Here is a 24927-nt window from a genome sequence, read left to right on the forward strand (position 1 = left end):
TTCCTTCCTTCCTTCCTTCCTTCCTTCCTTCCTTCCTTCCTTCCTTCTTTCCTTCCTTCCTTCCTTTCTTGCTTTTTTTTTGGTGGGGGAAGGGCAGGGCAATTGAGGTTAAGTGACTTGCCCAAGGTCACACAGCTAGTAAGTGTTAAGTGTCTGAGGCTGCATTTGAACTCAAGTCCTCCTGACTTCAGGGCTGGTGCTCTATTCATTGCACCACCTAACCACCCCTGCACTGTTTCTTAAGATGGAAAAAATCTGGTAATTGGAACTCACAATATATTGCTTGGAATATCTGGCTATATGCTATAATTCTTAGCAATGACATCTGCAAGAAGTTGAATGAAATTAAGGTAATATATGAACAAAGGAACCACGTAGCATGAGATAACAGATAGACATTTCAAGTGCTCCAGTGGTACTCACAAAATGTTAAAAGAGCTAGAGGAAGACTTTAGAGTCCCTGGGCATACTTTCTAAGGTGAATCTGTAGAAGGATCAATGGATCATAGGATAAGGTATGGATGGGTTGTGATCTGTACCTGATGGAGGAATTACCACAATGATGGTATTATATCTCCATGAAAGTATCTTATTCATATAGGTACCATTTGCAAAACAAGCTGGAGGTTAGAAAATAAGCTATAATTTGCTTTGTTCCACTATTGCCCCCACATTAGCCTAGCAATTTAGAATGTGCTTCCTAGCCTTCACAAACCTGACTGCCAAGATTCCTACTCTGATGTATTTATTGGTGCCATTTATGAGTGAATATGCTCTTATAACACAAGCCAGAGAAGCTCCATCACCATTTTATAACATGTAATTACAAAGATGAAAGAAATATGCCCATATTCATACACACGCACACACTGTAGAATTATATAGCATTCTAATGATGTTTAGGAAGCCAGATCTTTCTAATTAACTGTGAAAAACTGGATTTCTTTCTCAGATTGTTAACCACAAACTGATTTTTGTTCTCTGAAGTGGTTTGTGAAAGAGAAAACTAATAAATATATTGCTATTTTAAATTAGGGATATCATCACTAGCACTGTTTAGTTATCTTAAAAGTAAAGCCAATGAAAAATATTGAGCTGCTCAATCCATAGGGGAATGCCGTGATTTGAAAGCTAGCAGTATGGTATATCTCCACATAGAAAAGTTTTATTGATATTCTATACATTCCCAGCAAGAAAAATAAAAACTAAAGAAGAATTCTATTTTAGATAGAAGGCTGAGCTTCTCTTTCCTTTAAACAAACAAAAAACTACTAGCCATAGCCAATGAAGCTTCACTTCAAATATGAGTAACAGCTTTTTCCTTTCTGTGAGTAACCATTTGTTATAATTGTTGTTATAATCTCTTCAATGATTTCTTTTTTTTAATTATTAGTTTAGAACTTGTAATAACATTCACTTTTGTCCAAGACATCATAGTTTGTGGTAAGGAATAAAAATTTAATTGACTGACAATGTAGAGATAAATAAATTTTAAAAGCAGTTTTCAAAATTAGATGGCATGTGAGTCAGGTTTTTTTTAAGAAGAGTTTTCAATAAGTAGCCCTTTTATCTTGTGTAAATGAATTTTTAAAATATGCATGTATAAGTAAAAATAAATGTAATGTCATGTACAGAGTGTATCGATATAATCTAGTTATCATGTTCTCGGAAAATGAATCAGTGTATATGGAAGGGTCCTACGACCTCTGATTGCAAAATTCCCTTGCAAGGGAAAGACTCCAAAAGTAATGTCACCAACTTTGTGACAGACTCATCAACATAAAATCCTTTCAGGACAAAACATTCTGCAAAAGCATTACAATATACTTACCTATCAAAATTAACTAGGGGTGAGGAGGGGGGGGGGGAGGAAGAGGCCTGTTCCTTCCAGATCTTATATTCTGTGTTTAACTTCAGCATGAAAGAGAGGGATGGTGCCCTGCTCTGGTCTACTGGCAGTAGCTTCTGCCTTTCACCCTCACAGCTGAAATCTGTCCTTTTGTTCTAGTAACAATGAATAGTACACTCATTTTAAAACATGATAAAAAACTAATTGAGATAATTTTTCCTTTAACCACCCCCCCCTTTAAATTCTGCTTTATGTATGGAAATGTTTGACTTTGTGTTTTTATTAAGTTTAGAATTTATTTTTTTTAAATTGAGATACCAGTGAGATTTTTATAAACTTAAAACAAAGTATTTACAATTTCTAGCAAAAATGCTTTATTTAGTTATCTTGACTAAGATCTTGACATTTTGATTTTATTAGATATTCAAAATAATCTTAATATATGATGACATATTTGATATTTTAAAAAATTGCACATTAAAATGGACAGATTTATATTTTGACAGTGAGCCATATTTAAGCTTATTAAAACTGTCCTCTGCTCCAGAAACTGGGTGCAATTTTTCTCTTTGACTTTTTTTTTAAGCAATCGGGGTTAAGTAACTTGCTCAAGGTTACATGGCCAGTTATTTTTTTGTGGGTGCCAAGTATCTGAGGCCGGAACCGATCCCAGGTCTCCCCACACTGGAGCCAGCACTCTTACTCACCGCACCACCTGGCTACTCCTTTGTCTTTGTTGTTAACATCAAGAAAGTGTTGTTAAATGTATTAAATTTTTCCATAACTTTTCATCTATTTGTAAATGGATCACAAGTAGATAAATCCCATGATACTTTTCAACAATGGCATTCAAAAAGCTTTATGATTGGTTAGGCTATATCTCTGTCTCTATTTATAGTTTAATTAATAAAGGTCAATTTAATGGATTCCACACTTATTTGTGATACATGCACATATATAATATATTATATATATATATATCAGTCTACTCAGTGCAGCTTTAAATCACAAAGCACAGTTACTAGGGGACGAGGACACTTTAAAATAAGATACTTTAAAAATTACAAGGAGATCAAAGCAGGTCTAGAACAAGGAAGCAATTAACAGCTTCATAAAGGGCCATCTGTCATCTTACCTTTGGGTTTATAGCAGGGAGTGGGTATAATGCATTCTTCTTTTATGTGGGGCTTTGTTTTAGGGCTGCAACCACCTGTATGCATTCCTCGATGATCAATACAGAGGACTACACGGTATCTGAGCCCCTGTCCACATGTCACAGTACACTAGAAAGAGAGATAGGGAAGGAAGAAGAGAGAGGAGAAAGAAGTGGAGGAAGGGAGGAAGAGGTAGAGGTAGAAGGAGAGAGGGAGAGAGAGCAAAGCCTTATTTAAATAGAGTAGAATGTTTTCCCACTAAATATGGTAAATACAGTGTGTTATTTTTATCCCTTCCCTCCTCCCAAGATTATCATTTTTCTTGCATCTTATCTCTTTTACTGTTTTGTAAACCCATCAGGGCAGGTTTACATCTTGTCCATCTCCTTACCCCTTGTAGTGCCTAGCATGGGTTCTCAAACATAGTGGGTGCTTAAGAAATATCTGTTGAGTAGAATTGTACTGTATGATACCAGTCATAAAACTGTTGTCCACTTTTTTAGAGAAAGGGCTGACAATCTAATCACTCCCAGTCTCTAAGTCTCCACCACTACAAGCCTAGAAACTAATCTGGTAAAGATAAAAGCAAGTACTAATAAAATCCAATTTCGAAGAGGGAAATGTTGGACGAGCAATTTAGAAATTTGAATTATCTACCCTGAAATTCTGTTTACTTCTTATCTGCCAGACAGGAATATTTTTTTTTTTTGCCTTTTGGAGGGTAATTGGGGTTAAGTAACTTGCCCAAGTTTACACGGCTAGTTTTTCTTTTGTGTGGGTGTTAAGTGTCTGAGGCTGAAACCAAACTTGGGTCCTCCTGACTCCGGGGCCGGTGTTTTACTCACTGCACCACCTAGCTGCCTGAAAGGAACATTCTTGATACTGACCTGATTGCCTTCCTGTTTTATTGTTGTCATGGGGTCATAGATCTAGACCTCCAAGGCCATCTAGTTCAACCCTTGCATTTTTCAAGGTTAAGTGACTTGCCTAATGCCACATTTATGGTAAGCAATGAAGTCATGATTTAAACCTATTTCCTCCAACTCCAGAATCAGTGCTGTTTCTACTGGGCTAGTCTCAGATCACCAGTGAACAAACTAGTTATTTCCTTTTGGATTTCTCTTGGATGCATGTTAATACTTCAGTTAAATTTGACCAACCTGATATGACCCTGACTCAAGCTTTTCTATATATAGCTGGTTTTCCCTAAAAAAAAAAAACAAAAACCCAAAAAACCCTATATTCTCTTAGTTAACATTCAGTAAGTATCTTCTTAAATACAAAGTATCATATTTGGTATCATTAAATTACAACAAAAATTGTAGAGTATCTGCCCAGTTTTTAATTGTATTCCTTTTCAGTTATTTTTGTGACTTGCAGCTATACTTGGAATATATAGCTATACTCTCCCTCCTTATTTCCACTGCCTTCCTTCAAGGCTCTGATCAAGCACCATCTCCAGTAGGAGACCTTTCCTAGCTTCTCCAGCTACTAATGCTTTCCCCTGTAAGATTATCTCATGTGTGTTTGGTAAATTATCTATTTATGCGCATACTGTCTCCCCCATTAGAATGTGAGCCTTTTGTGGGCAGGGATTATTTTCTTTCTTTGCAATCTCAGTGCTTAGCACAGTGCCTAGTACATATTGAAATACTTAATAAATGTTTGCTGATTGGTGTCTAAATCACAGAAAATACTGGTTGTTAGGTTAGTTTCTTCTGCCTTTCCCCATGATTGATTTATGTTACAACACAATCAGTTTTAGTGACAATGCCAAAGAAAAGAGCCGATGAAGAAATCTTTCAGTCAGAGCCCCGGAGTCAGAATAGGCACTCTACCTCTGAAGCTGGACTGTTGTGAATGGGAGCAGACCCAAAGTGAATGAGAAAGCAACAAACAAAGTCTCTGTTCTATGATCACAAATCTATATTACATGGCTCTATGATAAGAAGAGACAGCAATGTGTCATGTCTGATCAACTTAATCTCTAGATTCAATGATCATCTATTTTTGTAGACCTAAAATCTAAATGTTAGCCATTGAACTTATATGGCATATAAACTGTGTGTCATTTAGCTCAGCATGATGTCATGGAAAGAATACTGGGTTAGCTATTAGTAAGGCTTAGGTTCTAATCCTGACTAGCTGTATGACCTTGATTAAGTCACTTAATTCTTTCTGGTCCATTTCCTTATTTGCAAAATGAAGGGATCAGGCTTGATAACCTCCAAAGTCCTGGTGAGTTCCCAGATCTTATGTTTTTCTGACAGCTAGTTTGATGGCCACTGGCATTACTTGGAGTCATATTGAATGGTTTCTTGATCACATGAGGTGGTTTTGGAGCAGGAGTAGGAAAACAAAGTAGGAAAATGATTCAACTTTATTCTCAATCTACAAACACACCAAGCTGAAGAATGGTGATCTTCATTCTCCCTGCTCTTCTCCAGTTCCCCCCAATCCCCATCCCCTGCCATGGCAGTAGGCTTATAGAACACTAGGTGAACCCAAGCAAAGAGGACAGTGATGGACAAAGTAGGTTTGCCAGGCAGGGTGCTGATGAAAAGACTGAAGAATGGACTTACTCTCCTAACCACACAAAGAAAGAAGGCACAGTTACCGGAGACCACTCTTGTGCCAGCCACTTAGGGCAGTCAAAAATGTTGCAGGGCTGAACAATAGGCATCTTAGGAGTGTACATGCATTTCCATTCTTCCACTGAACTGACGTGCCCCTGGATGTCTTCTTCTACACAAGAAACTGTCCGGCTCTGGATACCCCCTCCACAGGAGGAGGAGCAGGCTGTCCATGGTGTACCTTCCCACCTATACAAGAAGAAAGCAATAGTTGTTAAGGGGATACAGATTTCCATTGATCTTTTTTAGAACTTCCCCCCCTCCCCCAACCAAATTTTCCTTTGGTTAGTTCCAAGAGATCTGGACCAGAAGAGCCAAAAATCTATCTGTTGCATGAAATCTGATGAGTAAATTCAACCAGCAAAGGTTTTTGTACCCACCCCATTCTGCACACAGAAGAACTAACTTGAAAAGGGAAAAAGAGATCTCTGACTCTTTCATAGCATCTTTACAGGCTGGTATGAAACAAGGCAAGAGGCAGGCTTCTGGATCCTCATTGCTTCCCAGTTCATAAGCATAAAAGTATACAAAGTATGCCACTGAAGGGGGAGGAATTGGTATCCTGGCTAAAGCCAGTGACTCAAGTTAATATTCATTAAAAATTTGCAAACCAGTGCTGAACTAAGCCCAAAATAGGCACACCAATCTTATTTTTACAAAACCTGAGTTTGGTTTATAACCAATTATATTTTTTAGGATTTATTTCTTTTCAAAGAGATCTTATTTTAGGGCCATGGTCTAAATTTGAACCAATATGGTAGCCTGTACCTGGGTTGACATATTTATTCTGACTTAGTGCTTTGCTTACTTATGGTTGTTTTTCTTCATTAGTGGGTTCTCAGAAGATCAAAAGGGCAAAACAGAATATCCCCTTATCCTATCCATGTAACTAATCTTGGGAATAAAAGAAGAGTCATAGGCATGCAATTTAGCTCTTTGTCATGCTTACTACTATCCTGATATTCTAATAGCCCTAATGACTAAAGAAACTATTAACTATGCAAATGTATCTCCATATAAAGAGCAAATCTAGGAACACAGTCATTGTATGTTAATTTCTTAGTTACTGATAGGTGTTAACTGATTCATGACTTTTGTTTTGATAAGTGCATGGATGACATTGGGATTAGGTTTGAATCTGGTTGGACAAGGTTGGACAAGTTGACTTGTATGGTTTTGGGGGATAGGGATCTGAACCTTAGGCTAAATGAGATAGAAAGCAACATTGTCTAATATTAATTGTAAGGGAATTTGATTTACTTCTGCCCTGGAGAATTCTGTGAAGGAGAGGGGATACTTTGCTTAAAGTTTCCAAGAATAATTCTTTTCTCCTTCTTTCAAACTAGCTTCAGAATTGCTGAGGGAAGGAACCACAAAGTCAAATGATTACATACTTATTTGTTTGTGTGTAGTACTCTGGTGGTTGGGAGGCTGGCAAAGAACTGTAGTTTCTATTATGTTTATGAGGGAATGACATTTGGCTAGAGGAGAAAATGAAATGTCAAGAAGTTAATGTACTTGACTTATAAAAGTCAAGGATACTATACAAATAGAAATACAGCTTGGAAGCATTTATTCCAATGTTTCATAGAATCTTGTTTATAGATAGTATGTCATATTCAAGATAACAAGTTTGATTCTCTCTTTGCACAAAGGGAAAAATGTATATTTCCCCAGTTACAGAGAGGACAGGCCCTCCTCCACTTTCTCTGTACTGCTCAACTTCAGGCAACAATCACTATCCCTACTGCCAGCAGCTGGGACATGCTGCCAAATACAATATTTTCCTATGCACACTGCCCCAGGAGGTACATAAGAAAGTATCATAATGAGGAGAGCAGGGCTGCAGTTTAGCTCCTAGGAGAATTGCTTGCTGGTCCCTTCCAGAGGAGCAAAGTTTCTCTGTGGAGAATTGCTCTATATCAGGGGAAACCAATTCAGATATCATTCTTCCTTGGAATGATATCACTATGGAAGGCATTTCTCTGTTGGTTAACAAAAAAAAACCCTAAAACAAAACTGGTCTCAGATATATAGTCTAGAGAAGTTGGTTGAATACAGATAGCACATCTATACTCATACTGGATTCAATGCTACAAAGACATAGGAATCAGTATTGAATATATTAGAGGTCCCAAATATCTTTGAATAGTTTTACGTTTTAGTAAAGTTATACCTGATATATTCCAATTTGGGGGAACCATTAAGAGGCTACATAGGGAAGTAATTGTCAAAATAAGAGCCTAATTCTCCTCAAATGTACTTCTAAAAAGTCAGAAAGATACTGTACTCCTTTCTGAAGCTCAGAGCACAGTGTTCTGAACACAGTAGTGTTTAGTAAATGTTTGCTGAATGCAGGAAAGAACAGTTGGTTCTGGCCCATTACAAGTCAGGTGGCAGAAAGAAACTTCTGAAGTTGGTTTTATATAGATTCTCCCAGTAATGTATAGCACGATTACAACAAGAGAAACTTGTTCAATGTCTGTAAAATGGATATATGTGAACTTTCTATTAAGAGTACTAGACTTATGGTGAATTCTGCAGTAATATGTGGGTAGCTGCCTTTCATAAAGGACAGCCTAACAAGTATAAAACAGAGGTTGCTGAATATTCACCCAGGGCTGCTTAAAACATTAACAGAAAAAAAAGGGCAGAATTTGAGAATTAACAAGTATTTCATAAAACACCATCCTAAAAGATAACTGGCCTAGGAATTTATAATGTGCTATATATTTGAATTTTATTTCTTAAAGGAAGTAGGGTATAGTGATTAGAGGACTGGCCTTGAAGCCAGGAAGATCTGAAATCAAGTTGTGTCTTTGATATATACTAGCTGTGTGATCCTGGGCAAATCATGTAACCTCAAAGGATTCTAGGCAGAAAATTATCAATTTCAGAGGAAGTGATGCTGGTCTAGTCTCTATCACTATCTTAGAGTCATAAATAATAGTTTATACAAGAACTCAAAATTGTCAACTGGGATGAGGAAACATTTTACATAATTAATTGCAAATTCCTATGAAGCATTGTGGTATGTTCTTAGACTTTATATATGTGCATGCATGTATATTTGTGTGTGTGTACATCTCTATGTATGTGACAGCCAATAACTGAAGTGAGACTAATGTTCAGAAGAAGGGAAGGGCAATAAGAAAGTGAATGAATTTTACTACTGTACATCCTTCTGATTCATAAGTTATTCATTTGTTTAAGGCCTTTCCCCTTGGCCAAATATATTACCATGTTAAAATTTTCATTACTTTAGCTTTTTCTTGTGAAATTAAAACATATATATCTAAAATAAACAACTGTCATGTCCAATGTCCAAATTGACAACTAGCTTGGTAACTGTTACATAAATATGATAAATATTAATCTGCCAATACTTCTCTCTTATGTTAGAGACAAAACTGTTTATGTGCCCATAAAAGTGATAGAACAAATTTCTTCATGTTGCAAACAAAACAAATTACCTAATTTTAGAATATATTTACATTTAGGGGAATCCTCTAATTCTTAACATATTAAATTATATAAAATGGGCACTGATTATTCTAGAAAAAAACTTAACCCAGAGAGTACATACATTTCTAATAATACTGGGCTAGCCATTATAACAAAAGCACAGAATTTTAGATTTAGAAGTATATAGAATCTTGTTGTATGTCTTTTGTCTTCGAAAAGGACCAGTCTTAGAGATTACCTGTCCTTATAAGTGAGGAAATTAAGACCCAGAAAAGCTAAATGATTTATGTCAAAGATCACATAAGCAGCAGAGCTGAGATAATACAAAAGTATTTCCCAAAGTCTGACACATAATTCAGGCTCTATTTTAAATTTAGATTTACACATTATTGTTATTGTATTTAATCCATAATTTAAAGAGCTATAGCCATGTGAACCTGGTGTGTTAGTATTAGTGATAAGAACTTAGACCAAATAAAATACTAATGGAGTTCAGAGAATATTTTGTCATTCTACCTTAGTTTATATTTGCTAGTTCTAGTGAATATGCAAGTTTGGTCTTGTTTCAAAGTATTTCACTGGATTTCATCCCTGCCTCCCAACAACAGCAACAACAACAAAACAAAAGCAAAAATAAGCCCATAACATTGGTTGGTTTTATGAAGGACAACATCAGGGTTCCATTTCATTTGAGTTTCAGCAAATTAGCATGATTTGTTCTGACTGTGTGTTCACGGTTTGGATTTGGTCCAACCTTTTTTGTCATACATAGTATAGATTATACAATGGCTATGTTAATTGCCAAGCCAATCAAATAAGCATTTATAAGGTATTTTCTATGTTCAAGATACTGCATTAGGCACTGGGAATAGGAAAGCAGAGTGAAAAAACAGTCCCTTCCCTCAAGGATTTTAAATTTTACTGGCTGTAGAATACAACTATACTAGGCAGGGTATCCCATATTTAGCCACACAAAAGGAAAGGAGACCAAAGGAATTAAGCATAAAGCTAATTTCTCTGGGTTTACTTCAAGTCAAATGACAAAAGTACAAATTCCAACGTCTCACAAATTGTAAGACTTCTGCCTGCTTATGGTATGACAGCACATTTATTCAATGGATGATTATTTGGCTCTTCTCTTGCCCCACTTTATTATGAATGGATTTATAAAGAGGACAATCATTTTAGAATACTTCTACTGTACTTTTTCATTATTTTTCCAGCTTGTAAAAATATTATACTTATAAAATGTGAAGTAGCATTTACATGGGATTTTATGCTATTTTAAAAAGCCGAAATGGCTGTTCTGAATAAGGATATGAAAGAAACTGTGGAGTTTGGTTTTCTTTCCTAATTGCTAATTTCTTCTAAAATGAAAATGATTTAAAAAATTCACATGCATACTAATGCAACATCTGGAATTCCACATTCATGGGTCTACAATGATACTTGTGGTAGTGTCTGTTTGACATTTTGGAAGAGTATTTTAATGACTGGGGTACTATTGCAGGGATAGCAGAGAAGAAGACAAAGAAGAGTCCAGAAAAATTGAATAGAATATAAACCCACACAGTGTATCTAATCACTGAATTACTATGTCAGCTTCAATGTAATGCTAACCTATCTTTACATGGTTTTTTAAAATGATAAGGTTAGAGTCTGGGCATGCCAGTATTATTCAATGAAAGATCTCAGAAGGGAGTGGGAAATATGGCATTTACCATCTTATTTTTACAGAAAAATAGAGTTTCTATGCCAAAAAAAGTTAAAACACCAGATAACTAATTCTAGTATCAGGATTGTTGATTTACATACCGAGGAAGGGGATGGTAGAGGTCATAGGGCATGATCTGCTTGTAGCCGTCACTGTTAGGAACAATAATGCCAACCCTCTGAGTAGAAGGTACACACAATAAAATAAACACTAAATGATTACATTATACAACATTTTTTTTTACATAATTGCAAAACAACATTGATAACATGTTCTACAAATTCAGTTTAAGACTTTGAAAACAATATTTAGAAGGGTTTCATATCCTTATGGCTAGTACATGTTTAAGAATGGGCGAGGTATTATTTGGAAGAACACTGTTTCATGAGACTAGTTTTCTGATTCAAGAAGAAAATTCTATGGGAAAGGGTTATAATACCCAAACATCCCCCTCCTTGTTAAATATGTCACAATAAACTCTAATACTTTCTTAAATCCAAATAAATTTTACATTATATTGGGTCATCACCATCAACATCATCAGTGTCTTTTCAAGGTGTTCGTCAAGAAATCACACAGTTATAACCTTTAATAACTCTATGAAATTCTAAGATTTTAAATTGTAGAAAAGGAGTCAACCTGCACTGATAGAATTTCCTCATCTAAAAATTCCCTAAACTGATGAATACATAGGTCCAATACCTATCTCCTGTGTAATGAACACTTGATAATATATATATATGTGTATATATATATATATATATATATATATATACACACACATACATATATATGTATTTTTTTTTGCCTTTTGGAGGGCAATTGGGGTTAAGTAACTTGCCCAAGGTTAAATGGCTAGTTTTTTTTTTTTTGTGTGTGTGTGTGGGTGTTAAGTGTCTGAGGCCAGAACCGAACTCGGGTCCTCCTGACTCCGGGGCAGGCACTTTACTCACTTGCGCTATCTAGCCACCCCTATATATATTTTTTTTTCTCTTTCTTGGTAGGGGAGTATAAATACTGGTCCCTGACAATTTATAGTAAATGATCATTGGAAGGTACTAGACATGAATCATCAAAGGCAAGTTCCCTACTACATGAAGATAGAGAGATTGGAGTGTATATAGCTGCTTTTGATGTCACACTAAGGCTTTGAAGTTGACAGAGGAACAAGAAGTAAAACCTGTAAGTCAGTGGAGAAAAGATATCAGGCCACTCTGACTTGCAATTCAAGATTCTGATATTTTCATAAAGGACATCAGGAGAACACTTTTAAAGATCCTGCTTCCAAGATTATATTCATCATTACTTTAACACAAGTTCAATGAAGCCTTCTAATTTTCTAAGGATGATCCCTTGTGGGAGATCAATTACTAGACTTGGATTTGTTACTCATTGTTGATGAGGAAGGGAGATGCAGAAGCCAAGTGAGAATAACGCACGTTACCTCTTTTCCCTCCACAGACAAATGCCACTTATGCATTATAGGAATGGATGCTTGGGCTCTAGACCCACTAATTTTGAATTAAAAAATTTACAAGGAGACCCTTGATAACATGCAAGAGCAAAATGTTCTATTCTCCAGCTGTGCACTCTGGTCTTATTGCCAGTCACCATCCAGTAGATCCTGGTTAGGTGGCTAACCCAGAGAAGGAGGGTGATTTAAGCTGGCTTTTATGGATTAAGATAAAATGCAATATTGACTGGACAATGGAATGGGTAAGATGGAAAGGAGTAAAGGGCCCAAGTAATTCCTGAAGAAGTATTTCAGAAGAAGAAATTTCAGAAGAGAAATTTCATCAATTTGATTAAAGAAAGACTGTGATGAAGTATGAAAATGAGTAAATGGTTTATGGAGGGAATACACCAGGGAGGGGACTAAGTCTCTGGTTCTGTCCTTATCTTAAGGCAAAGCTATTGTGGTCAAATCTGATTTCATCAGAATTGGTTCCCCAAAGCTTATTAAAACTATTGTGCATAAGAATCTTCTGAATTCTGGAAGGGTGGGAAGGGATTACATGTTATAACTATATTTTCTTTCTATAACTAAAAATTAGGCAAAAGACCTTGCTTATTTCTTTCCTTCCTTCCTTTTCAATTTAGAAACCACTCCATCCTCACTTAGGGGCTACAGCTGCTGAGTTCTTTCAGATAAGTGATAAAAGCAACTTCCTTTTTGCTCCTCAGTTTTAAAAGAACTTCTGTTTGCTTCCATAAAAAAAAAATTTCCCATTAGATTTAACATCCCAGCTGTCAACTTACTAGAAGTTTAAAATAAACACAAATTGGCTTTTGGATTATCCTCAAATTTTATCTGGGATTTTAATTTTTATTGACATGTAGTTTTAAGGTCCCACATGTACACTGAGGCATTTTTGCTTGCAAAATATTTATGGTATTTGCTTAACAGATTTCGATATTAGACTAAACTTTTTATATACCTCTAGTAACAGATTATGTATTGATTAAGTTTTCTAATGAAACAACATTGATGGAAGTAGTCTGGAGGGGTAGGAAGGAATTAGAAGAGAGTGTTCAGAACTCAAGATGCTTGGCTTTGCTTTGGATGGATTTGGAATTTCTGTTTTTATTTAAAATAGTAGCTTTAAATTTGGAACTAGCAAAACTGTAGTACTGTTTGTCTTTTCATGGCATGGGTCATGCTGAAGACTCTTAAGATGATTATATGCCACCTGTGAAAACAGAAGATGTCCAAACAATAGCACTCTGTCTAATACTGTTTATGCATACATGTTAGCATGGACTCTGATCTCCTTTGGGATTAATGTTATGCCCCTTTTATTTCAGGTCACAGTTATTATAGTAGATCACAATTTACTCTAAACTTAATTTATTGTTGTTTATCATTAAGGGTTTGTTTCTTTACCCTAAGCCAAGAGTATATTCTTAAGAAGGATGATAAAGATATCATCCTGGACTATTAGGAATTTTTTTCTCTTACTCTGTTTAAACTACATTTGTGTGTGTGTGTGTGTGTGAGAGAGAGAGAGAGAGAGAGAGAGAGAGAGAGAGAGAGAGAGAGAGACAGAGACAGAGAGAGAGAGAGAGAGACAGAGAGAGAGAGAGACAGAGAGAGAACTGATACTATTATAGGTTGTACCCCTAAAGTAGGATCTCTTTGAAAGTAATATATATGTATATACATATACATGTGTGTATGTACATATACACACATGTATGTTTATACATTTATAGAGGGAGAAAATACACATGATCATGTACATATATGTATAAATGTATATGTGTGTATCCACTGAAAAATAACACTGTTTATGGGAGATAGTCATGTTTTTACACATGCCATATTTGACTAAAACAAACAAAAGAAGAAAACAGAAAAAAGAAAGCATGGTCTATCTTTGGAACAATATATTGTATGGTAGGGAGTGGTATGAAAAGATAGAGAAGTGAGAAGATAGATAACAGTGTATGGAATGGGAGAAAGATAAAGGAATAGTGACAGGTAGGGAAAAAAATGTAATTCCTTCCTCTGTCTCAATCATTGTCATCCATATGAAGAGAAAGGAGTTGAGAAAGGCAGCATAAGGGACTGTTCTGGGAAGTGGGGTGGATATTTAACTCTTCAAAAAAGTAGTACAATGGTATCCTGCTTCATCTTCTCTAAAGTCAAGCATTAAGAGGGAGGAATGGGAACTGAGAATCAATGAGCACATTGAGAAATTCCTCAGAGGACTCTAGTAGGTCCAGCATTCCTGGAGGGTCTCTGGTGCTCAGAACACTGACTGAGTACCAGCAGAGCAATACTCTGGCTTTGGGAAACCATTTTGGACACGGCTCATTCTGGTTGGACATCTACATTTCTATTGAACGTGTATAGGAATTCTGGCTTAACAAAAGCCATGGGTGGCTGAAGTTGTTGTTGTGGGATGTCTAGAGGTCATGCTACCAGACTGCAGTGGTGGGATACAAAGCAAACAACTGCTGACCGAAATTAATGAGTTAAGAAGGATTGTTGAGGAAGGAGGGAAAGAAGACCCTCAAACAAATTACCAATTGTTCTTCCCAACTCGGCCTCCTTTCCTTTTTCAAGTTCTTGGTTCTTTGCCTCTGTAGTGTTTGTTGCAGGGTGAAGATGGTGGTTTTGGAGTTGTGTCGTATTTTTTTTCAAGGAAATGGGTTGGAGTAGAGGAAGGTGGGAGACTAAGGCAGCTGAAAGGCTGGTTGCTTCCTTTCCCCATACTCCTCCTCTTGCTTGCCTGTACAGGCTCCTCTTTGAAAAGGAATAGCTCAACTCTTTTTTTTTTTTCCTTTTCTGCTATTGCTCGGTAGTTTTACAACTCCACAATTCAAGCAGTGTCCTGGGCAACTCAACTCCCACTGAATGGTATTAAGGAGGGTAGGTAAATAAACTAACCAAAACTGATAATCAATACGTCTCATACCTCATCCCTATTCAATCAGCAACATTGGAGAATGGGACTAAATGTTGCAGAAGCTCAAGCACCATAATACTGTGCTGGGATCTATCTGGGGAAGCAAGTTATAAACTAGCAAAGGAGAAGTACTCTGGGGCGGCCAGGTAGCACAGTGAGTAAGAGCACTGGCCCCAGAGTCGGGATGACCTGGGATCGAATCTGGGCTAGGATACTTAGCACCACACCCAGAAATAACTGGCCTTGTAACCTTGAGCAAGTTACTTAACCCCAATTGCTTAAAAAAAAAAAAGAGAGAAGTACTCTGCAAATTAATCACAGTCAGGTATAGGAAGACACTCCCCCTGCACATTTGCTAACTAGACAAAAGCTTCAGAGTACAATTAATATCCTAAGAACAAAGTCACAAATAGACAATTGGCTGTATACTGCTACAGCAACATTCCAGAACATTATGGCTAAAGTTTGGATATGAGGTTTTAATAAGGCGATCACAAAACAAAGTTTTTGGGGCAACATTATATGGTGTAGATTTAGTTGACACTTTTTTTAATATGAAGAATGATCATTAGGTAACGTTTATTGTACTATTGTACATTATATTGTATTGTAATATTGTACTTTGTAACCAGATCAAGAAAAATATGTTTCTATGGGCAATTAGACAAACCTTGAAAATATCTGTTCTAGTGACCAATTTTATTATCATCTTTGGGAGGCTGTGTGGTATAATAGAAGGAAGGATGGATTTTTAGTCAGAAGACATGTGACCTTAGGCAATAGTTTTGTCATCTACAAAATAGAGGAGGGTTACGATTAGATGGCTTCTGGGGTCCCTTCTAGTTCCATTATCTATTGCTTGAGTATTTGACCTGTGAAATAACATACTCCTGTATTTCTTGGGTTAAAAATTCTTGGTCATAATAAACTCTGTAGCCACAATTCTCTTGGGCAAGTGGGATTAACAGCATGAACTAAAAATTCTCTTATTTTCCAGATGGCTTTGTTTCTCTCTGTGTCGATTTTAATGGCTTGGTCACTGCTTTGGCTGAATAAAAATATAAGAGTTTGTGTAAGAACTGCTGAGGTTGAATCTTCATGCATCCAATGGAGCAAACCAAGAATTAAATTTTGTGGCAAAATGGCATGATACTGAACTATTTGAATTGATGATGAGCATTAATCAGTGCTTACAACTGACTTCTCTTGTGCCTAAACTCAGTCTTCATCTTTGTCACTCAGAAGCTTTATTATTTTTTTGAGGCTCAGAATAGGGGCTACCTCCTCTATGAAGTCCCCCGGCCCCGATCCTTCTAGTTGTTAATGTTTTCTTCCTCAAATTACCCTGCATTTCTCTGTATCATGCCATTTTACTTACTAGAATGTAATCTCCTTGAGGTTAAGGACTATTTTTGTATTCTCAGCACTTAGAACTGTGTCTGGCACAAAGTCATTATTTCAAAAATGTTTATCAAATGGAGGTTGTTGATTTTTTTGGCATGGTTTTATGTTAGAGTTAAAAGAGTAACAGATGAGGGAGACCTCTACTTTAGTCAAGAATGTCATCAGGAAGCTATTTAACCTCAGGCAACAGATTTCATCTCTTTGTCCCTCAATTTCTTCATTTGTAAAATGGCAGCAATTATACCTTCTCAATCGACCTGAAAAGGCTGTAAAGATTGGAGGAGACCAAAATATGTGAAAATGTGTTTAGAAGCATGAAATGATAGACAAATTGAGTAAATGTTATAACGAGTATTGTTTTGATTATAGAACAGCCCACTCCAATGCCCTCTGGGTGATTATAATGAAATGGTATAGTAGAAAAGGGCAGTGTTATGGGAGACCTGATCTTTCTTCCTAGTTTTGCCCATAATTAACTGCTTGACTTTGTGCAAATCACTTCATAGATCTGAGTTCCAGTTCTTTAACCTATAAAATGAAGGGCTTAGATGATAAAAATAATATAATAGCCCATATTTAATATGGTACTTCATATATGTTAGCTCATTCGATGACCACAACCCTGTGTTGTAGGTGCCATTATTATATCCATTTTGTGGATGAGGAAACTGAGTCAGACAGGGGTTAAAGTAACTTGCCATGGGTAACACATTGAGTAAAGAAGATTCTTAAAGGGCCGGTAGGTGGTGGAGTGAATAGACCACTAGCCCTGGAGTCAGGAGGAGCTGAGTCCAAATGTGACCTCAGACACTTAACACTTACTAGTCATATGATCTTGGGCAAGTCATTTAACCCCAATTGTCCTGCCTCCCCACCCCTCCAAAAAAGCAAAAAAAAAAACCCAAAAAGGAAGATGCTGAAGAAGGATTCAAGTTCAGATCTTCTTGGCTCCAAGTTCCACATTTTAATTCACTGTGCTACCTTATAGCTTTGAGAGGCTCTGATTGATCTTGGTTTCTTGACAATAGGTTAGTAACAATTTGTGTTTATATGTACCTTGTACAAATAAATGAGATGTGTCAGAATTCCAGTGTAGTTAAAAAGAATCCTATGAGAACCACATATATGGTTGCTTCCTCCCCATTCTTGATCAAATGTAGTCTCTTTAACAACAAACTGGCAAAGATGAACTCAGGGGAAGGGAGGAGATGATTTCTGAATTCAGTGTCAATTGGGATTGAACCAAAAAGAAGTAAGAAAATATTCTTTGGCTTCTGTTCATCTTGGGTATGATCTACTCATTGTATCAAGTCACTGGCCTCCTTTGGGCATGATGAGAGTTAGAGAAGTTCATTACACAAATTATTATTATTATCATTATTATTTTTACTATTGCTACATAAATACTGATAGATTCTATAACCTAGCAAATGAAGCCTGGAGTGGAAGTATCTATTGGTTATAGACTTGAGATACTGGGATCCTTATGATCTAGTCAACTGAATTGTTTAATTTGCAAAGCCTCACAAATGTGACTTATTAGAATAGAGTTTTCAAGGTCTCTTTGTCTTTTGATGTCCAAAGAACTAATACAGATAACTGCAAAAACAAACTGCCTTGGGGTGGCCGGGTAGCACAGCGAGTAAGAGCACCGGCTCCAGTGTCAGGATGACCTGGAGATCGAATCCCGGGCTCAGACACTCAGCAACACACCCAGAAATAACTGGCCGTGTAACCTTGAGCAAGTTACTTAACCCCGATTGCTTAAAAAAAGCAACTGCCTAAGCCTAAAGAGCAGAGATCTTCTAATCCAATCCTCCCATTTTATAGATGTGGAAATGGAAGCCCAGAGAAAGGAAACGACTTGTCCAAGGCACACAATTAATGGCAGATCTGGGATCAGAATCTGACTCCTGGTCCAGTGATGTTCCAGCATTATATGACATACTACTTCTCATTATAAGAAAAAGGTTTTTAAAAAATATCACTCTTGGAGTCCATTTTGTTACCTGTATCTCTATTGTGTGCCTTGGTAGGAATAAGTAACGTAACTTAGAGAAAAACTACATGAGATGTGTCAACACAAAGAGGTCAGGGAGACTGTTTGGAAACACAACGTACAGCCATCCAAGGCATGCAAGTTTGGGCATTAGTTTATGACTGCTTCTCTTTAAATTCCTAGAGGAAAGGGAAAATCTGGATACAGTTTTGCTGCTAGAAACAGATTTGTTTGCTAGTGATGGTGAAGATGATAGTGTGATGAGTGAGAGCTTTTTTCACTTGTCCAACAATTACTAATTTAATCCCCCCTTCCTTGACTTGGATTCAGAATGAGGATCCCATGCCAAAGAAGGGGAAAAGGGTGACTGCTCTGTTAGTCTCACAGCCTGTCTCAAAAACCTTGGAAAATTTCTGTCTAGTACGGTTTTCCTAAAAAAGTATTTGAGACTAAGGTCAGTGCAGAAGGTGATGTTCATAATTCCTAGTGGACCAATCTTGTCCCATTGTTTCCTATGCAGCATCTCAGATGGAATTTAAGCTCCTCTTCAAATAGTAGCTCATCAGTTATCTAAACTAAAAGCATGGCTGTGATTTTGGCAAAGCATATGGATGGGAGAAGTTCTAGTTATGATTAGGAATCATCAGAAAAAAGGTTTGATTCTTGACCTGGACAAACATCTGATCACTGAGAAGCTGCACAGGAGCTTGGTACTAAAACTTTCATCTCAGTGCTAATCACTTTGTCAGGGGATAATGGCATTTCCTGATCACGGTTTAGATGGCAGACTGTGCAGTCTGACAAACAGCATATAGGACGGGTGCATGCTTTGGTATGGTGCTGCTGTTACAGAGCAAAAATTCCTAAGCAAAAATTCAGCTCAGAAAAAAAAAAAGACCACTTTGGATCTGACTAGGATGTCAGCAACTTCTGTAGTCAAAACAGCCAATGGTAGGCTTACATTATAATCATGGATGTCACTGATGGACATAAGCAGGGGAGAAAGGAAAAAAAAAGTAGACATGTCAAAAACATATTAAGAGAAAAAAATTGAAGGAATGGGGGAGAGAAACAAAGGAAAGAGGGTATATGGTGAAAAGACTGACAATGTCACTAACAAGTGTCCCAGGGGATAACATAGGTTCATAGTATCTAAAGCCGGGATCAATTTTAGTGGTTATCAGGTTTGACTTCCTCATTTTATAAAAAAGGAAACTGAGGCTGCAAGAGGTTACTTGAAGAAGATCATACAAAAAAAAAAAGAATAAGAGGGGCAATCAGGTAGCACAGGGAGTAAGAGCACCGGCCCCAGTGTCAGGATGACCTGGGGATCGAATCTGGGCTCAGACACTTAGCACCCACCTATAAACACCTGGTCGTGTAACCTTGAGCAAGTTACTTAACCCCAATTGCTTAAAAAAAAAAAAAGAATAAGAATAAAGTGAACCTAGAAGGAAAAAAAAAGAAAAAAAGATCATACAGACAGTAAAACCAACAGAACAAGATTAGAACTGTCTCCAAGTACAGGATTCTTTCCATTATACCATGCTACCTTCTTTATGCCTCAGTTAGACCTTGAGCATGGAGGCTAGAAAGAAGTTATTCATCTGTTCATGGTGCTAAAGTCCCTAAAAGTAAAGAATTTGCAATATTTACAATTGTAGAATTTTTTAAATTTAAATTTTTATTTTTTTCTTCTTTTTTTTGGGGGGGGAGGGTAGGGCAATTGGGGTTAAGTGACTTGCCCAAGGTCACATGGCTGCTTTGTGTGTGTGTGTGTGTGTGTGTGTGTGTGTGTGTGTGTGTGTGTGTTGTGTCTGAGGCCAGATTTGAACTCAGGTCCTCCTGATTCCAGGGCCAGTGCTCTATTCACTGTGCCAGCTAGCTGCCCTCAGTTGTAGAATTTTGGGCTGAAAAGGGACCAACTTTTTCCTTTTATTGATAAGAAAACTGAGGCCTTGATCACAAAGGCAGTAAGTTGCTGAGCTGGGGTTTGAACTAAAAACCTTGAGTATGCTTTTTAACAAAGGTACCTCTCTTCCTTTGCTATCTTGGTGATCTCTCAAGCGATACACAGCAACTTTAAAAATTCAGAAATAAATGATTTTTATTAGAACTGACAATCTCAACATTTTACTTATTTGAATCTTTTGACTGGACACCTAGACATGCCTTTTCATGCTCCTTTCCCCTGATTACTTTATTAGCTAGAAAGCACCTAGGAAGGGTTTGAGCCTGTCATAACATGTGATAGGAAGGAGTATGGACTGCTACTCACTGGATAGAATCTGCCCCAGATCTTAGCCTTTAATAAAGAATAGAGTTTGATGAATCTCATAGGAACCTGAAGGCAATGCTTGATCTCAGAACAGTACAGCTCCCTTTCCAATTATTTTCTCCCTCTAGTACGGCTCTTAATTTTCACAGCTTTGCCTAATTATTTCTTGAATTAAAAAAAAAAAACCCTGCTTCCTGACATCTGTCTCTAAGTTGTTTTCCCTCCCCTACTTTTTTTTCATCACCACCTGTCCTAACATTTATACATGTGTGGTGGCAGATTTTAAAAAATAACATGGAAAATGGAAAGGGCATAAATTTCACATGTAAGCTTCCTTCAATGCAGAATTGCTTTGCTTTTGGGCAATAAGGAATAGGCCAAAAATTCTACTCCAACAGAGAAGTGCAGAGAAGATTCGATGGCCAGAAAAAAATGAATGTTATTTTTTCTGATTGTATTTATTTTCTTAAAGTGTAATTATCATAAAATGCTTTAATGTTGAAACTATCCCTGTGTGACCATTTGGCCTTTGCTATTTCTCCTTCGTTGAGAGAAATGGATCTCCCAGAACAGCATGTCAAACTCTTTGGGAGTCTGAGCTGTTTCAGGGCTTCAGAGCTCGCGCACGGTGCAATGCTTGTCTTCTGTTGGACTGACCTATCGATCTGAACCAACAGCTGCTGTACGCCTCATCATCAGTCTTCTTGCTGCAGCTGTGAATGCGGATGTGCGTTTAAGGGAAGTACTTTTGCAATGGGGTTGTATATGGACGATAAAGATTCTTCTTACTCAAATACCTTGCATAATAAAATTTCTAAATGTTAGGATTTCCCACATAAAACAGCTAGAACATAATTTTCACACTCTATCCAATTTTTCACACCATATTCATTACTTCAAGTGGACCCTTTTCTTTAAATTTTCTGATGTAATATATGAAAATAAACTTCCAACCATTTTGACAACCTGTGGTTGTCCAATATGGGTTCTTTGGAATTTTAGTTAATGAAAATATTTTCTTCTGAGTTCATTATGATGTTTTACTTAAGTGGCATGATTAATGACAGAAACTGGGGCATTAGATCATATATAGAATTTACTATTTCAAATGTAAATTTAAAAATGGGGGAGGAAACCTAAGAATTAAGGTCCGATAGAATGTTTCTAAAGGTAGAACCATTTTGTATTCACATCAATCCTGGAACTTTTTTTTCAAAGTATCATTTTTTTATGTTAAGTGATTGGTAGTTATGTCTTAAAAAAAATATCATAGGACCCTTCCTCATACCCTTGAGATTTGAGAAGGCCATTTATTCAACCCTACTATATGAGTTCATGACTCAATTGTAGGATTGAGAAGGCTTTTTAGTATTCCTTCTCAGAAGCTGAGAATGATTAGCCTAAATTCTGGCAAAGAAACAATAGGAAGGGTTTCAATTTCAATTGCAAATGCCACTTTCTAGAAAATATTCTCTCTACCCTTAGGGTGATGACTGGTCACCCCTAGTAGTATTTCTTTATCTTTATCTTCCAAACAAGTTGGAAGGAGGTAGCAAAATTATGGTTATAAAAGGGAAACCATGATGTACAGATGTCATTTCTTGAATCAACTAAATTAAAAACTTGGTTATTTTGCAGTCATTGGTCTAAGCCTGAATCTGATCAAATGTAGCAAATCCTTAGCTTCTGTGAGGCTCAATTTCCTTATCTGTAAAATGAGGGGTTGGACTTAGACATCCTTTGAGGGCCTTTCTAACTAGAAATCTCTGATCTTTTGGCTATTCTAAGACTTGTTTTGAGTCTATCTCTTGGTTAGATCTGTCAGGGAAGTATATTTATATGTGAGGGGTATGCTTGGCCAAGCACCAGAAACTAGGTCTCTTCTCATCATGCTGACCAAGATGAGAAAAATCTAAGGTCTGGGTGCTTCTGAGAATACTGTACCAGGAATATTCTTGAGTCATTCATTGTCAAGTGTCATATAAGGCAGATGACTAAGGAACCAAAGTAAAATATATAATGTCAACAAAAATCTACTTAGATCCCTCTCCCTGTGGATTATCAGATTGCACTGAGCAACAGTCTGGGAATGACCCTCATATACTTCTGCTACAAGATTCAGCATAGACCTTCCCTGTGCAGGTTTAGTGCACATGAAAACATTTTGAATTATGGGCTATCTTTTTTCTTTTAAGATAATGATTACAACTTATTTTAAACCACTTATCAGAGTAGACTGACCTGGCAGGACAGGGGTCCAAGTTACATTCTTGAAGCTTTGGCTTGGGTTTGACATTTTCTGGGTAATAGTGGCAGTACTGGTCTGCTACAACCCGGCTGCTCCGAAGATCATAGCATTCGGCAGAGGTCAGCTGGTAACCTGCAACATTCAAACCGTCCAGACAAGCTCAAGTAACGCAGAAGATGCAGCAAGACACATTATTCTTGTATTTGAGTCACTTGGACATTAGGTATTTTGAGAGCATGCTTGTTCTCTCCTGTACCAACCATTTATTAGGCTGCTTTAATAATTCTACATTAATAAATGACCAGTTCATTCAACACAATTCCATGGAACTCACATTTCACCACTTATTACACTGCTTTCATAATTTTATATTAGTAAATGTTTGGTTCATTCAACAGTTTTGTGGAATTCATGTTTATGGAGTTTCCTGAGGGATTTTTTTCAAGATGGAATTGAACCAGTGCCCGAAGGATCCCCACAGACTCACTCTCTACACTCCATTGCACAGCACTCTAGAATCCCCATCTTTTGAAATCCCACCCATCCTTGGAAGCTCAGATAAAAGATTAGGCATTTCATGCTTTTCCTCCTCTCCATCTCTCCTAGGTCTGAACCCAAAATACTTTATTTTTCTTGAGTATTTATTATATTTACATTTGCATTATATTTATTTGTTAGTGTATCTTCTTGGCTAGACTGTAAACTCCTTAAGGGCAAGACCTGCTTTTTTTTTTTTTTTTTGCTTTGCCCTCATGGCCCCCAGTAGGTGCTATGGTAGATATTTTAAAAATGCTTGTTGAAGTTAATGGAATTTATATTTCTTCCAGCATCCAGCACAGTGTGCTATGCAAGGTAGCCTTTGATGAGGTGTGGGCTCTGGGAGCACCCTCGAGCTCTCCTTGAGTCCTTGAGGTACAGGCTCCGGGGAACCTCCCTTGGACTCTGATTAAATCATATCATTTGATGAGGCATTTGAATGAGGCAATAAGCCTTACATTGTGGCTGGGCCCAGACCTCTAGTTTAGTTACTAACTGCTAACTACTAACATCTAGCCTAGTTACTAGCCTAGCCCTCCATCTACTTCCCACCCTTGAGGGATCAAAATACCATTCTATCCTTGAACTGGCCTAGCCCACCATTGTCTGTAGCCTCCAGCTACTTCCCACCCTAAATCACTCATTGACCTCATTAACTCCTCCTAGACCTTCCCCAAACTCCTCCTCTAGACCTCCTACAACCTTCTGTATATAAGACCCCATCCTGCCATAGAATAATGAGAGTGCTATAGAATGACCTAGCACAGACTTACTCTGTGTCTAATACAAGCGAACTTTTAATAAACTTTACTTTAATTTGACTGAGAGAAGACTTGAGTCGAATTCATTTGGCAGGACCTGGCATGTTGGTATTTTGGGGTCTCCAGAGCCACCCTAACCCTCTTAGGGGGTAACCTCTTTAGCCTTCAGCTACTTTCCACCCTTAATCCCATTCTCTAGGCTCTAGACCTCTAGTCACCCCAGTCCCATCAAGATCCTCCTTGGACTCCTCCTCAAGATCCCCCCTGAACCCCTCCTTCCATCATTCCAGACTACTAGACCACCCCTAGATCCCTCCCACAGTCTTTCTGTATACAAGGTCTATCTTGCCTCCATGAAGGTGTTCTCGGATTCAATCTAGTTCAGATTCTATCCAACCTGTTTGTCAATACAAGTGTCACAAACACTCAGACCCAGTATGGTGGATCTTTAATAAACTTTGTTTTTCTTTGGT

The 24927-nt window shown here is 37.2% G+C and overlaps 1 protein-coding gene across 4 annotated transcripts in view; it reads right to left on the reverse strand.

Annotated features, from left to right (window-relative positions):
* ADAMTSL1 (ADAMTS like 1) overlaps window positions 1–24927 on the reverse strand; it is a 1086428-nt gene that overhangs the window by 196590 nt on the left and 864911 nt on the right. For 3 of the 4 annotated variants that reach the window (XM_069090659.1, XM_069090661.1, XM_069090662.1), the window contains 4 exons: window positions 23150–23288; window positions 10917–10967; window positions 5621–5825; window positions 2985–3132 (listed from right to left, as the gene is read on the reverse strand). In XM_069090659.1, coding sequence (XP_068946760.1) covers window positions 2985–3132; window positions 5621–5825; window positions 10917–10967; window positions 23150–23288 — 543 coding nt within the window. The remainder of the gene's footprint in view (window positions 1–2984; window positions 3133–5620; window positions 5826–10916; window positions 10968–23149; window positions 23289–24927) is intronic. The other variant, XM_069090660.1, reaches the window with a different exon arrangement.

This window comes from Petaurus breviceps, unplaced genomic scaffold (genome assembly GCF_028583685.1).
Source record: "Petaurus breviceps papuanus isolate PSGF00001 unplaced genomic scaffold, PetGlider_PUasm1.0 187, whole genome shotgun sequence".
Lineage (NCBI taxonomy): Eukaryota > Metazoa > Chordata > Mammalia > Diprotodontia > Petauridae > Petaurus > Petaurus breviceps.